The sequence below is a fragment of the Cavia porcellus genome, unplaced genomic scaffold (assembly GCF_034190915.1).
Source record: "Cavia porcellus strain 051 isolate PalLab524CR breed Dunkin Hartley unplaced genomic scaffold, mCavPor4.1 scaffold_26, whole genome shotgun sequence".
In the NCBI taxonomy this organism is placed as follows: domain Eukaryota; kingdom Metazoa; phylum Chordata; class Mammalia; order Rodentia; family Caviidae; genus Cavia; species Cavia porcellus.
Window position 1 is genome coordinate 14,597,718 of NW_026947509.1, and position 16,205 is coordinate 14,613,922.

The 16,205-nt window shown below is 35.2% G+C and overlaps 1 protein-coding gene across 7 annotated transcripts in view; it reads right to left on the bottom strand.

Annotated features, from left to right (window-relative positions):
* Akt3 (AKT serine/threonine kinase 3) overlaps positions 1-16,205 on the bottom strand; it is a 252,692-nt gene that overhangs the window by 44,377 nt on the left and 192,110 nt on the right. For all 7 annotated transcript variants that reach the window (XR_010043619.1, XR_010043618.1, XM_063237551.1 and 4 more), the window contains 2 exons: positions 10,179-10,301; positions 3,052-3,180 (listed from right to left, as the gene is read on the bottom strand). Coding sequence is in view for 5 of the 7 variants with exons in the window: in XM_063237551.1 (XP_063093621.1) it covers positions 3,052-3,180; positions 10,179-10,301 (252 nt within the window). In the remaining 2 variants the exon portion in view is untranslated. The remainder of the gene's footprint in view (positions 1-3,051; positions 3,181-10,178; positions 10,302-16,205) is intronic.

The window sequence follows — 16,205 nt, forward strand, 5'->3', positions numbered from 1 at the left end:
TTGACTCCACAGACAGTATCACCTCTTCTATGGTGTCAAGATTTGAATTTTGAACTGATGTTTTTTTATAGACAAAATCTTTCTAATACTAAAAAAAAGGTAAACAGACTTATTTTTAAAAGGAAATTGATAATTTTTGTGAACTGTATACTTTCTATTTAGAAAAAATTGAACCCGCATTAAATTCTTGCTTTTGTTCTTCAGTTGATATCTGCATGGAAAACAGTATCTTTGTTTCTTAGGAGATCATCTGTTTCTGAAATGAGATGTATTTATCTTCTTCAGAAATAATTCCCCTTAATTGTGACACAACTAATTTTGGTACTCTAAATATGGTATATTATCATTCATAGCAAAAGTACAGCAAGGGTAATTGAACTCTTGAGAAACAAAGAACTTGTTTTTCCTGACATTCACAAAAACAATCCTATCATGGAAAATATGATCTTGTATTTGAAAAAACAAAGTGTTTCTAAAATTTTACCTAATTCAACTACATAAATAGATTATTTTAAACTCTACATTTTGTAGCAGAAAAAGTGGTATTTATGACAAGAAAATAACTGGAAATTTACTGCATTTTAAATATCAGCACTTACAAAAACTCGAATTTACTCTACTTCCTAATTTCTGTTGATTACCTTTTCCTGTTGAGTATTTAACAAGCATATATTTTTAAAGTTACATTTATTTACATTTGTGAGTGGCTTTGAAACTGACTTTCTTGGGCCATTATATACATAGATAACAAAGTAAAAATAGGTCAGGTATAGAGGTGCATGTCTGTACACCTTGAGAAACTGAGGCAGAAGAATTGTGAGTTTAGGTCAATCAGAGCTTTGGTCAAGGCCAAGCAGAACTAAACAACAAAAACAACTACCACCAAAACCCAAAACAAAAATAAAAGTAGGCTTCATAGTCAGACAAACTGACAGATCCAATTATATTTCTACCAGTTCCTAGCTAACAAATGACATCTTCTGTTCTATCACCTTTCAAATGCTAAGTGTCACGGAAGTTAATTCCAAGTATCAAAGCAAACAGTAGTTGCAACATATGTATACAGTATGTGGCACACAGAGGCCGCTCAAGAAACAGAAATCCTAGCCCATTAAACTTCCCTGTTTGGCTCTATGAACAATGACCTTGGAATCTAAAGGAACACTGAGTTCTTCTTGCCGTGGGACTTTCACATTAGTTGTTATTACGAAGTTCTTCCTGTATCTCAAATATCCCATCCCATCCCATCTCTATCTGTGGAAGAGTTTATTTTACAAAGATGGCTGCAGCAACACTTCCCACCCTACAGGTTCTTCTACAATGGGAGGTAAGTTCTGTGTCTCTGAGCAGGCTTTCAACGGCTTGAGGGTTAAGTACATGACAGAAATGATGCTTCTGAAAGAAGTGATAAAAGGAAGTGCATACATGAATGTTCATAGTATTATTTGTATTAGTAAAACAACAGAAATGAGAAAATCCACCAACTGTTAAATAAATAAATACAATGTGATATCCAGCCACAGTGGAGTATTACGTGGCTATTGGAAGGAAGGGAGTAGCAATAATACGATGAATCTGGAAGATAATTTTCTAAGACAAACAAGCCAGAAGGCTCCATAGTGTACAATTTCACTTAAATGAAATGTCCATACCAGGTAAATCTATAAATAAATGAAATGTCCATAGTAGGGGGAAGGAAATGGGGAGCTAGGAAGTATGGGGGTTTCTTTTTGGGATGGCAAAACATTCTACAATTAGATAATGGTGATGGTTGCACAACTGTATGACTATAGTAAAAAAAAAAAAAACCACTGAATTGTAAACCTTAGAAGAATGAATTCTATGACGTATGATTTATACTCTAATTATAAGAAATTTACTATAAAATGTACTTCCGAAATGTCAAACTTCCGACAGGTTACTTGGCAAAAAGGAAATGGTAAGTAAGCAGGGTCTAACTGTTACCCAGCACATTCACTGCTAGAGGTCAGAGGCGAAGAACTCTGACCACTCTGCAGCTGTCGCTGTAAGAAAGCTGAGGGAGGCCAGCTGTAGCCCTGCTGTGAGCAGCACTAAGATACCGCAGGACAGTCAGCAGCAACTGGGAGATGTACGCATGAAGACTCTCCCACTCCACAACTCCAGCCTGGAGTCACGCAGTCACCCCCTTAATCTAAAGGCCTTTTGCCTGAAGCCACATACACTTGTGTAACGGAAATAAACTTTCTCCACTTGCATTCCTGTTGCAGAAAATCCACAATAACATCCAATGGTATTTTACCACTCAGAATGGGGGAGTTTGTTACACAGCAGTAGTAACTAGAGCACATCAAATAGCCACCTCATTCACCTTTCCTGTTATCTGTTGTCTTACCCTCTATAAGAAAAAAATTTAAAAGATATAATGTTATTTCTTCTTATTTTGTCTTCTCCATTAGAAGTATATTCTCTGAGAATAAGGTCCTTTTCTGCTTGTTACTGTAACCATATCACCCAGAAAAATTCCCAATATACAATAAAATATAATAAATATTTGTTGAATAAACTAAGGAACTATTGTTGAGTCTTTAGGACAAAGAGTTACTGACTTGGAACTGCCACTGATGTGAACTCTAAAATGTAGGTGTAGCAATCTCTTCACAAAACAATTACCAACACTTACGTATAAAACCCCATAGTATTATAAATACAATGATCACTATAATCATTTTTCTAAGCCTAAGACAATTTATAAGGCTCAAAACATTTTTGCTGATATCATTCAATTATTACATTTTAATAAATGACACAAATGGGCATAACCAAAATATAAATCCATAGTCAACATATAAAACTGATATTGTCTACTAGATTACCTATAAGGTTCATAAAATTTAATTTATATATAATCTTGGCCCCAAAATAGTTCATTATAGCAATTCAAAGCAAATTAAATTTGATTCAGGTTGAAACCCAGGAAAAAGTATTGCAATTTTTAGAAAATGCTTAAATGGTTGCCTTTGCTAAAACACAGCATTGATGTTCTTTTCATGTGAATGTGTGAAAGCCTACCTCTGGTGCCAGGTATTCTGGTGTGCCACAGAATGTCTTCATGGTGGCTGCATCTGTGATCCCTTCTTTGCAAAGTCCAAAATCTGTAATTTTTATGTGGCCATCTTTATCCAGCATCAAATTCTCCAACTGCATTTTAAGAAAAATGACAAAATCTGTTCATTAGTCTTCAAAAACAGGAAAATGATTTTTTTAAAAACTTTTGAATACTGAGTAGGGTATTTTGAAAGAAGAACATAGTTGCAGTTAACAGAACTTTTGACATTTACCTTGTAGCTTCATGTATAAAAGGAAATTTACTTCATCAAACTCTCATGATGACAAAATCACCAATCTGTAAACCAGTGAAGGGATGTAATAGCTTTAAGAGCCATGAGCATGTAAATTCTAAGAACTGAAACCTAATCAGCTTTTCAAAGCAAACATTAATCCTTTTTGTCCAAATAAAATGTAATTTTAAAAAATCCCAACGAGATAAGCATATATACAGATGATTTTTAACAATTTCTTTTGGGAATCTATTGCTGTAACAAAACACTCAGAATTTGGTGCTGGCTGTAAATCAAACCTAAATCTTATTTTGTATGGTAAGGTGATACTCTCTCTTACAACTCTCTGTAATATAGAAATACAAACCTTTTTAAACATAAAAAGAATGTCAAAGTCAAACATTCAAAAGTTAATAAAATATACAGCACAAATGCTAGAAAGTTGAAATCTCTTTGAACCCACTAACTCAAAAACACCAAAGAGAATCTTAAAGATCTAAGTGGCAAGACCATTTGCCTCAACTGAAAACTTAAATATAGAAGGAGCAAGACTTTTTGCAAAGTCCACACAATTAAAAATCACAATAGCAATGAAAAATCTGAACTCCAAGCTATGATTATCCTCATGGAAAGACACGTAGAAGCTCAGTTGAGATTATACAACCATTATACAGAAAAATTACAAAAATGAGAAAAATGTGTTAGCAGGATGAAAAATAATTAACCTGTAACTGAGGTGTGGATACTTACTCTATTCCTTAATTTTTTTCCTTTTATTATTTTACTTAATGGGATGACATTTCAAAGTGCTTACTTGAACTCTACAATCAATTATCAAAAGACAGCATTCCACATCAGAACATATCAACATATGAAATATGCTGATATACTCTCTGCCATACTGTCACATATTTTATAAAGCAGACATTCGATACAGGTTAAGTAGGTTGTGTTCACTGAACAAAGATCAGAACAGACAATTTCTTTACAGTAGTGACACAATGAGTTGCCTGATGCAAACAAACACTCAACACATTTCAGGCACAGCACACTTCAGAAAGCTAAGTCTTTCTTCAACTTGTCCACAGAGTTGAACACACCTTAAATATACTACTGAACCTTTTTAAAAATAAGAAGTTTTTTGGGGGTAATCCAAATTCAGGTATCTTGTAGCATCCTCCTACCATCTAGAACCTAGAAACAAAGGTTAATTTACAATAGTAAGTCTTAAACACAAAATCCAATCAGTAACACCAAGAAAGTTTCTCTTCTTTCCTCTTACTTTTTAAAAATCTCCCTTAGTCTGTCTTTTTCTTTTTCATACCTCTGATTTCACGTTTTCTTGTCTTTCAAATACCATCCCCTCATCCTCCCTCCCCTAACTTGCCACAGTAAAAGAGAGACGCATATATTGAAGATTCTCTTGGTTTCTTGAATTAAAATGTACATGCCCCATTCTTAAAAGTATGCTTATTGTTTTTCTATATAAAATGTTGCAAGTATTTAAAATATTGCAATAAAATTTTTAAAATATTTATCTTTTAAATCAACGTATTACATGAAATTCTCTTAAAATTTTAAATAATACATAGTAATACTGTATTGGACAAGATATGAATGCATTTCCATCTCATTCCATTTCCATTCACATCTAATTTAATATGCATTATTCCAATCTCCTCACATGCAGTACTTCATGGACATCACAGCACGCCCTATGTTTCCACACACACTTGGACAAAGTTAATTTGAATGGCTGTATACAGAAGAGTCAATAATGTATAAACACTGGTGAGGTGTGGGTGCACGCCTGTTTTCCCAATTACTTCAGAGTCTGAGGTAGGATAATTGCTAACTCAAGCCCCGTCTAAGTAACTTAGCAAGACCCTGTCTAAAATTTCAAAGGACTAGAGATGTAGCTTAGTGGTAGAGTGGGTGCCTAGCACTGCCTAGTAGAACTGAGTTCAATCCCCAACTTGGGGAAAAAAAGTGTAAACACATTTTTCAACATTAAGATATATATTTTATAGATATATTTAAATCCTGACTTACATCTGATTTGCTACACTCATATCTAAGCTCTGAGCATCATGCCAAAAGTTAAATGATAAGGGATAAGATAGATGCAAAGACAGGGTTGATAAATAGTATGACGAGGGGGCTCAACTCTTTCCAGATTGCCCAGAACTGCAAGGTTTCCTAGGATACTAGAAAGTGCTGTAACTGTCACCTTACTTGTCCTATAAATCAATTTAAAAAATTAAAGGTCCTGGGTTCAATCACTAGAACCACTAAACACACTCTCTGCCACCCTCTCTCAAAAGAACAACAAACAAAGATACAGGAAGAAATGAAGCCTAAGGGTGACTAAGAGAAGAGCAAGGGTCACGGCAGTGGGGCCAAGTCGCAGACTGCAGACGCGGCAGCGGAAAAGACAAGCATGAGACCAGGGTTCCAATCCTGGGGTTTACGCTGAATTTGAACTTATCCTACCTTAGACATATTATTAAATTCCATGTGCCTCAATTTCATCCACAAAACAAGGTAAATAACAGTAACAACCCAATAGGATAGTTTTAAGAATTCCATGAGATATTAAAAGGAGAGCTTAAAATGTTAAATATTTAATAAACAATCTTTAAACGTGGAGAATTTAATAGCCAATTTTTAAGTTATCAAAATATTGTAAGCTCTTCCAGACAACAATGTTTGAAAAGAAAGAGCAAAGTTCAGGAATGGAACTCCTTAAAACCACTTTGTCAGTTCAGTGACTTCATTAAAAGTGCTTTTCAATGGACAGTAATTTACTTTGAATACAATAATAAAACACAGATATTTCATAATTTTCAAGCCAATTATTTTACAAGTGTTTTCTTTATCTCATCAATTATTTCTCTTTTCTTACCATCCTAAAATCTCTTTCTGGTAAATGACAAAAACAGCATTAAAAGTATAAACAGAAATACGGCACCTTAAAAAAATACTCAAATGGGAAAAAAAAAACAACCCACCAGTCTACACTTGCATAAGAATATATCAGAAAGGTAGGGAAAGATGCAATCTTGTTACAAACTAGTGATTTGCACCAGATGCATTAACATGATTTCTTTTAAATAAAGGTATAAGAATTATTAGCAAGGTGATGCATGAACCCGTGAAATGCACAGAATCACCTAAATGTTTTTTTCAAGGCATATCAGTGACTTAGACATAACAAAGACACCTGGAGATCACCTCCACAGTCCATTTGCAATAATGTAACTGTGATGTTCTGTCATAGATGTTAGGACCCTTTGACTGTGCAAAAGGGAAGGAAAATATTTACAAATGATGAATCTTTGGTTCTTTATCCTGAATCTCAAGGCTTTTCTTTCCCTGATTAGCCATAAAATGCAAAATGCACATCGCTACTGTCTATTCCAGCACTATTGTAAAACTGTAAATGCATCTGTTTTGTATCCAAAATCTCAAGACAAAAAGAGAGCAGGGTAGCACGTGTACAGCTGATGGATGCATCTACTGACAAGAACAGGGTGAATTCAAATAGGAGATTGTGAGGGAAAAGATTATGTATTAAAAATGGGAATAATACTATCTGTCAGTTAGAGGGCTGTCACTTGAAATGTTTACACTTTTAGGGAGGGCATAAGGACAGCATGCACATGGTCTAAGTTTTCCCCTTGCAAGAAACCAAACAAACTCATAAAGCCTTTTGAGGAGACCAAAAAAAAAAAAAAAAAAAAAATTAGACAAAACATATCCATGGCAGCACTTTTTGCCTAGTTCAAATGGACAGGCATTATTTCAAAGAGGTCTTGATTCAGAGCATACATAAAGAAATGGTAGACTATGAAATTTGTTTTTCCTTTGTGCTTTGTGGGTAAAAAGTTATAACAAAGTTATATATTTCTTTCTTCATTTGACGGTACCTAGAATAAAATTAAACTCTGAAAATCTCAGCTGTCTTTTATCTGTGCTTATTAATCTTTTATCACTGCACACTTCATGCTACAATAAACATAAAATTTGTAGGGCATTCTGCGATCAGCGGACAGACTACCCACACTCAGAGCTAAGGGACTGGCGCCTCCTTTGACTACACTGCAGGCTGAGGGAGGCCACGGCTTGGGCAAACCATAAGCCAGATGGAAAGCTCTGTTCCTACAAAGGCCAGGCTATCCACTATACAAATTGATACCCACTTGCCACTTGCCCAGGATGGGTTACTAGGAAACAGGAGCCAACAAATATGTTAACTTGCAGGTGAAAAACGTATCTGAGACATTCCTTTGCTTACATCCAGTGGCTTAATTTGAATTTTAGCTCTACAAAGATCTACAGTTAATCCAATGTATTCACCTACCTAATTTCATTTTAACTCTAGGAAGACAGAGTATTGAGTGAAAAATAATATTACACCAGGAGCTAGAATTCTTGGTACTATGCTTTGGACCTTGATTGTACCTCACTATTCCCTGAGCCCCAAAGACCCAGGAATTAAAGGTTCCTAGGGCAGCACTGGGAGTTTTCACTGGGAGGCAGTGAAAACTTCAGGTGATGGGGTTCAGTAGGGCGGTGTTCTCGAGAGGGAAAGTGGAACCCCAGAGCCTTTGCTTCTTGGCTGATGAGCTGAGTTTATTCTATTGCACACATGCTGCCACCATTACCATCCAGCATCCTCCTTGGGGCCCAAAGCAATGAGTCAAGCAGCTCTCTAACTGAACAGCCCAGACCATGAGCCAAAATAGGCCTCTTCTCTTTGTAAGTCAATCATCTCGGGTATTTTGTTATTGGGATAGAAAGCTAACCCATGGGTTCCAATAGTCTTGACTATGTCACCAACGTTGTCTATTACTGTGACTCACCTGTAGGCTTGAAGAACATCACCTGTAAAATGTAGAACAGCTCTCAGTTTTTGTGACCCTACCTACATGATGTCATTCTGTTATGCACACTCCTGTGTATTACAGACACGAGTAGTTGTGTGTGCCCATCTGAACCTGTTTTCCTACACTGTATGTCTTCCGAGTACACACCCTCACACGCTGCATGCCTTCTCTGGTGCACACTCACTTGAATGTGTGCTACATACTGACTCAGGACTTTGAGTTACGGCTATGTTAGAAAACAAACCTGGGAAGAAAGACTGCTTTGAACTGTCCAGTAAAGTTAGCGGTCTCTACATATTTTCAATACTCACTGATTATTCACATAAATCAGGTACTTTATGCAATCCCCTAATCAGTTTAGTCTAATTCCATCATCACTAAGGATGAGGTAATAATAAATAATATTATTCATTCCTAAGGAACTTCATTATACCAGTACACTGATACAGTTGACTACCAATGGTTAATGGAGAATACTGATCAAAAAGACTATCCTAGATATTATTCTATAATCAATGAGCCTAGTAATCAAATAAACATTTTTCCCATTAGGTTTTTTAAAATTAATTAATTGCATCTCTGACTCCAAGTATTTTTGGTCTGTTGCCCATTACTTGAAAACTATTCTTATTTCCTAAAACCAAGGTCACTTCTATTCCTCCTCCCACAAACAGGATTCAGAAAACATAAAGTGGGAACGGACTCAGGAACAAAACAGAACATTTCTGTGTATATTTGGAAAATTAGTAACATATTTCGTTATGTCATGTAACTAATCTCTTTAAAAGTATCTATCTATATTAAATGCTATCCTTATTTCTAATTACAAAAAGATTCAAGCTAAACACAAACATGGATAACTTGTTTTTAGTCATCTCTAAACTAGGTGTTTTTACAGTGGGTTTTTCCTTAAGTGAAATGAGCGTATGGGGTAAATTTTTTTGTTTGATATATAAGTCATTTCACACAAAATAAAATTTCAGAAAATTTTCAGGTAACTTCTTACAAATCAAATCATATCATAAATAAACCAGTACTTGATCAATAAACCAATTATGCAGAATGACTTACGTGATTTACTTTTTAAAGAAGTGACACTGTAACATTTAGGAATTTGTCTAAAAAACTTCCTAAATACATCAACCATATTCATAACAATGGCATGAGGCTTACCATTCTATGCAACCTACCTCAGTAAGCTGTGGTATGTAGACCAAATCTAGACCACAGTCTGTTTGTAAATAAAGTTTTATTGCAGCACATTTGCCTACCAACTGGAGTAGGATTATCCTCCCAAAGGGAGAGCTAAATAGCTTCAACAGTGACTTCATGAGGAGAAAAAACTAAAATATTTACCATCTTGCCTTCATAGAATGCTTGCCTATCCTAAGGTCTCAACATAGAAGAATTTAGAATACTTGAAACTCTATTACCAATGAAAGAAATACTGCACTTTTAATATAGTGAAAACCTATGCAAATCATTAAAAGGCTATCGTAAAATGTTTAAGGCATTTAAACCTAACAAAAAGTTAATAGTCTTACTATAAAAGTCTTACTATAATAGTCTTACTATAAAAGTTCCTTCATAAACATTGTACTATTAGTAATTCTTCACAAACATAAGCATGTGAAGTTATAAAGTATAACTTGCAAAGTTACCTGATTTTTACTCAGATGTTTAACATTTCTCCAATTATAATAGTTATAGGAAAATAAAACTACTGTCAATTGTAGGTTAGAGGGGAGCACAGTAGTCAGGCAGAAATTATTTTGTATACCAAAAGTTCAGACATAAGGGAACATTAGTGAATAAAATTTCCTGTCAAATGTGGCAAACTATATTCCTAAACAGACTGCTTTCCTCCATACCTAAATCTGCTTTTCTCAAAACTGTGTAACTTTGTAATTACTTTGTTTATCCCTATAGTCTCTGCAAAAACAAATTTTGATTACTTTTTTTTTTTTACCTTGAGATCACGGTACACAATCTTTCCGGAATGTAGGTAGTCCAAGGCTGAGACAATTTCTGCACCATAGAAACGTGTGCGGTCCTCAGAGAACACCCGCTCTCTCGACAAATGGAAAAACAGCTGCAGGGTAAACAGCAGGGACAGGATTGTAATAATTACTGATTTAGTGGGGGAAATTAACACAAACATAAAACACCTCTCATCACCATATTGTGATGATAGATAGTGTACTCTCAGTGGACACTAAGCACTCTTAGACAGCAGCTGGCTTATCTTTTCAGGTTTCCAAGGGGAAACTGCGAGCTGTTAAACCAGCATTTTAATCAATATACCAATCTTGTTTAAGGCATTCTTCTTGCTACCCATTTAACCTTCAGTTACAGAGGAAAAAAGTACATTTCGTTAGAATGCATCTTCCCCTTGCCGTACTGTGGCATCCTTCTTCTAAGGCCTAAGAATGGAGACATTAAAAACAAATTAACACAAGCATAGATGTAGTATTTTTATTTAATCTACATCTGATTTCCAAGAAAGGACTGCTAATTTGCTGAAACCAATTCACATGAACCTGTTAGTCTTCAACTGTTGATTCATCCTATCTCTAGAAATAAATTCAAAGTTTTAGTCAATAATTGAGGCAGTGAGAAACCTTAAGGCTCAAAGCTTTTAATCTACTTTAATAACACCCCAAATAGGCCAAGAAGCTATTAATCCTGTTACAGTTCTCAATCTATATCTTTTTCTTTTCAGTGATATTTAACTATGATGCCAACCTTTTATCATACAGTCACTTAAAATTGAAAGTCAGTTTATTTCTTAGTTAACCACTACTCCATCCAACAGGCACGGCCACTTCCTCAGTGCTTCCTGTGAGCAAACACCCAGCCCCAGCTCTCTACTTAAAAAACAGCAAATAATCAGCTCTTTTCTCTATTCAACACCAAGCATGAAGAAGGAGTGTCAAGAACCATGAACTAACAGTTTTTATTGAACTATTTCACCATAATAAGAAATCTGCCAAAAATAATGAAAGATTATTTTTATAGTGCTAAGTACAATGCCAGTTAACATGTTAGGTACTCAGTCCATACATGTGATTAAAAACCAATAAACCATCACAATAACCTGAGCTACAATGTCTTCATACCAATCAATGACTCATAATGCTTCCACAAAACTGCTAAGAAAGATGTCTTCGATGCAAAACAGATCATAATTTCAAGTACTATAACATAAAATAGGTTCCATACAGATCCCTTTTTCCTGAGAGAGAGCAAGTACAAGGGTGAGAGCAAGTGAGAGACAGAAATTATTTTAAAATTAAAATATTTGCCACATAGACTCTAAATTTTAATGCACCCTACTATATTGCTGTACCTTACTAAATTTAAGAAGGTAATGATGGAGACCACATTACTGTGCTACATAATACCAAGAAACAAACAAGTTATTACAATTATGACATATACTCTCAGAACAGAAATATTAACTATATCTAACAAACGATTGAATACAGTACATTCAAAATCAAACCACTTTATGTAATTACTCAGCAACACTTTTTTTTCCAAGATAGATTCTGTATTTTTAATGATATTGAGACAATGGAAAAGCTGAGCGATATAGTAAAGCATTACAAATCAATCTGTGATTTTAAAGAATTAGCAAGATGTTAGAGATTGTATAATTTCTGCAGTCAAATCATTGTTATTCAAAATTTATTCATTTTACATACACAAATGTATATTCACACATCACTATCCACATAAAGACAGGGAGTACAAAGAAGCATGGATCATCAGTAAAACAATTCCTAAGAACTTCTAAGTGAAAGTAATATCCACTATGCTTTATACAAAATATTAGTAACTGATGAATAAGACTCTGTGATATCTATGTAGAGTTATGGTTGTCTCCTAGTGGGACAGACAATGATTAGGATTCTACGTTTTCTTAAATGTCAAGTCTACTACTGTTCATCCACTCTACAAAACATATAAATCCTCCCTAAATTAATATAATATATTCAAGATTCTAAATCTTTATTTAGATCATATATTTTCAGCTTGTCTGCCAGCCAGTTTTTATAAAGATATCAGCTAAAAAATTTATAGTTAAGGGCAAAATTTCTATTTATTTCTCAATCTGCTGCCATCTGATGTCTACCCTTGTTACTTGGGATTTATTCTTAAGTTAACAAACCACCTCTTAATTGCCGAAGTCAACGATCTATTCACAGTCTGTATCACTTCTTGCTGTTCTGGTGCTTAAGGTATCAACTGCTCTCCTTTCTTGAAACATATTTTTTGGCTTCAGTTAATGCAACTCTCATGATTTTCCTCCTGTCTGGTTCATCCTTCTCAGTCTACACCTTGGCATTAAACCAGCTCTCCAATTCTATACTCATTTAGTGAGCATCAATTATTTTGAAGTTACTCTGTTGGACACTGGGAAGGGAAAGATAGGAGATCAAGATGTAATCTCTTATTTTTATAGCAATGATTGTGGTAATGTTCTTCCAAGTGCATACTTATCTCCAAATTCAAGATACACACTCGAAGCAAGTATAGTTACTTATTAAAGTGGTTAAAAAAAGACATTCCCTGCCATTAGGTCTTCTAACCCAATGAAAAAATGCACTAGACAGTTATAAGTTTTGTCATTCAGACATTAATGAGGATTTGAAGACAAAGTGATTACACTGGAATGATTTGATGGGGAGTCACAGATAAAATATATTTCATCTAAAGTTGGTAGGATGGGATTTTTCACAAATGGAAAATAATTGTAAGGTAAAACTACATAACATTTCTACTTAAGATTTATCCACTTTGTATCTCTAGCACAGTATAGTACCTGTGCATAATAAGTAACAAATCTTTTTGCATTAATTGAAAGGCAATGGTGAAAAAGAGCCCAGTTATTCAGGACTTTGACCATCATGGTATGATCATGAACTTTACTGCATAAATAAGCAGTTTAAGAGTTTTGGGATAAGAAAGAAAAACACAGAAAAAAAGCCTAACTTTAAAAAGACAAATGTGGCAGCAATGGGAGAAAAAAAGGTTTCTGGGACCACAGTCAGGCTAACAATTCATAAAATCCAACACAAAAAGTTATTTTCACATACTTAGTACAAGCTGCTTTGAAAAGCTATGGACATGAGAGAAAATGGGTACATTTTCACAAGGACATCATAATCTGGCAAGAATAGATATGTATTCTACTAAAACTATGACACTGACCATAGAGCAGAGATACATTTAAAGAATGTTTGGGAGCATCAAAAGTTACATTTGAGCTGGATGAGAACTTCTGAGGGATATCACCAAGGGTGGCAGCAATGTGTATTTCTTTTTTTTTTTTTTTTTTTTTTTTTTTTCATTTTTATCGGTACCAGGGATCGAACTCACGACTGCCTGCTTTCAAGGCAGGCGCTTATGCCGCTGAGCTAAATCCCCAGCCCCGCAATGTGTATTTCAAAAGACTGGATACTCCACTGGGAACTGGCTGCACCAATGGGTCAAGGAAGAGATCTATCATATGGAGCCTGCTGCCAGCTGAGTAGATGTCACTGCCAAAAGATAGTGAAAAAGAATAGGAAGGGAGTAAAAACAGTTTTATTTTGATCTGTTGAAATTTAAAGAAGCATTTGGTAGTATAGATTTGGAACTATGTATCCCAAGAAGTAGGTACAGAAGTAATTTATAGAGAGGAAATTGTTAAAACCGGAGAAACAAAGTACATACCCTACAAATTCATGAAGAACTAAAAAAAAGAACTATAGGCAGAATTTTAGGGCCATTAAAAGAGAGGGAAAAAAAATAAAGTAGGATTAATGAGATGGAGTACTAAAAGAAGTACAAAGGTAACCAAAATATAATGCCTGAAGTGAAAAGAAAGTTTTAGGAAAAAACAAACACTTATTGAAACTAGAAATTAGGACATTTGTTAGCTTCCAGGAAACAGATTTAAGTAGGTTGAAATAAGAATATGAAATAAAGGAAGAAATGGTATATGACTCCTTCAGAAAATAATGAATGAGATGAGCCAAGGTATTATTTAATCAGAAGATTTATGATGCAATATTAAACAATACTTTTAAGAAAAACTTTGGCCTGAAAAAACATGAGATTAGTCCTAAAAGTATCTGCTTTTTGCATAAGAGAATTTTCTCACGTTATATAGGGAAAGAAAATCCCAAGAATAACTAAGAGGTTCCACTGATAAGAAAAATGTCAGATTTTGAGACAGTGAAGTAGATCACATTTGCAGGACAGACCACAGTTGAGACTGCCACCTAATACTAAGCAATGTATGGTAGTTTTGAGCCTGATGGGGACACAGAGAAAAGGATCGCAAGCTGTATGTCTATTAATTCCTTGAGCTGACAAAGCTGAGAGATATTCGGCTTCTAAGCAGTGAGAAAAAAATCATTCCTCAACACTCAGGTATTTAGTAGAGCTCTCAAAAGTCAGTAAAAGCTACCTCTACACTGCCAGTTAACCAGACTAAAAAATATCAGTGACATTTTCAAACAAGAAAGTAGAACAATGAGGAGTTTTCTTTGAAGCAGGAAAACAAAATGTAAAAACTCACGTGAAATTCAAATTTCCTAGCCAATGGAACAGAATGATGAGTCCCCAAATAGACATATACATAAATGCTAAAATGTAAACTTGAAAGGGGAGAGGAAATTTTGAACCATATTATCTAATAATCAATTAATACATGTAATTCTTATACCTCAACAGCAAAAACCCAAATAAAGTGGTTACAAAATGGGTGAAGGTCCTGTATATATTTTCCCATAAAGACTTAAAACTGGCCAACAGGTACACGAAAAGTGCTCAAGATCACCAATCATCAAATAAATAAAAATCAAAACCACACTGAGCTATTATCCTACACTGCTTATGACGGCTCTTTCCAAAGTGACAATAACCAGTACTAGTAAGGCGTGAAGAAAGGGGACACTTGTGCACTATCAGTGGGCATGGAACCTGGGAAAATAGGACCGAGACTCTTCCAAAAGTTAAAACATGATCCAACAATCCCACTGCTGGGTATATCTAAAGGAAACAAAATCAGTATCTCAAAAAGATATCTGCACTCCCATATTCACTGTAGCATGAGTCACTAAAACAAAGGTGGGAGTGCAGATATATCTATTCTAAAAGGCAGAATCACTTAAACACACACTGACAGATGAATGGATAAAGAAAATATAGTGTGCACAGACACACACACAACATCCACGGTGCAATATTATTCAGCTCTAAAAAAAGGAAACCAAATCCTACCATTTGTAATAAAATGCACAGTTGTGACAACATCAACAGCGATCACATTATGCTAAGTGAGATGAGTTACAGAAAGACAATGTTTATGCAGACTTTGAAATAGTCACACTCATAGGAACAGATACTAGTACAGTGGCTGCCAACAGCTGGGAATGGTGGTAAAACGGGGAGACTCTGATCAAAAGGTACAACTTCTAGTTATATACCCTAGAGATCTAATGTACAACATGACAACTGTACTGAACAATACCATGTTGCATACACTGCATACTTGAAATCTGCTGACGTTGAAAACTGCTGGTCAATTAATACTCAGCTAACCTGACTCAGCATGGTGCTGGGTGTTCATGGCCTGAGCATTGTTGCCAACAGAATGAAAAGAGAACTGGAGGGGAACAGGGTGCATGCAGGCTGTTGCTTTTCCTCAAGAAGCTTGCTGTGTTGGCTTTCCTGGTAAGAACTCAACTGTTATCACCAGAAGAGCTCAGTACCTTGTTATCACTGAGGATCACTGCTGTTTACTTTGGGGGAGCTCTTACCTTCACCTTGAACTCCAGATCCTGGCTCCAGTGAAGATCCCTTTACAGATCCTTTGTCCCACTGGCACAGACTTTCTAGCTTCCACCACTGGGCTTTGGGGTTCCCAGCACAGGTATTTTTTTGTTTGTTTGTTTTTTTCATTTTTTATCAGTACCAGGGATCGAACTCACGACTGCCTACT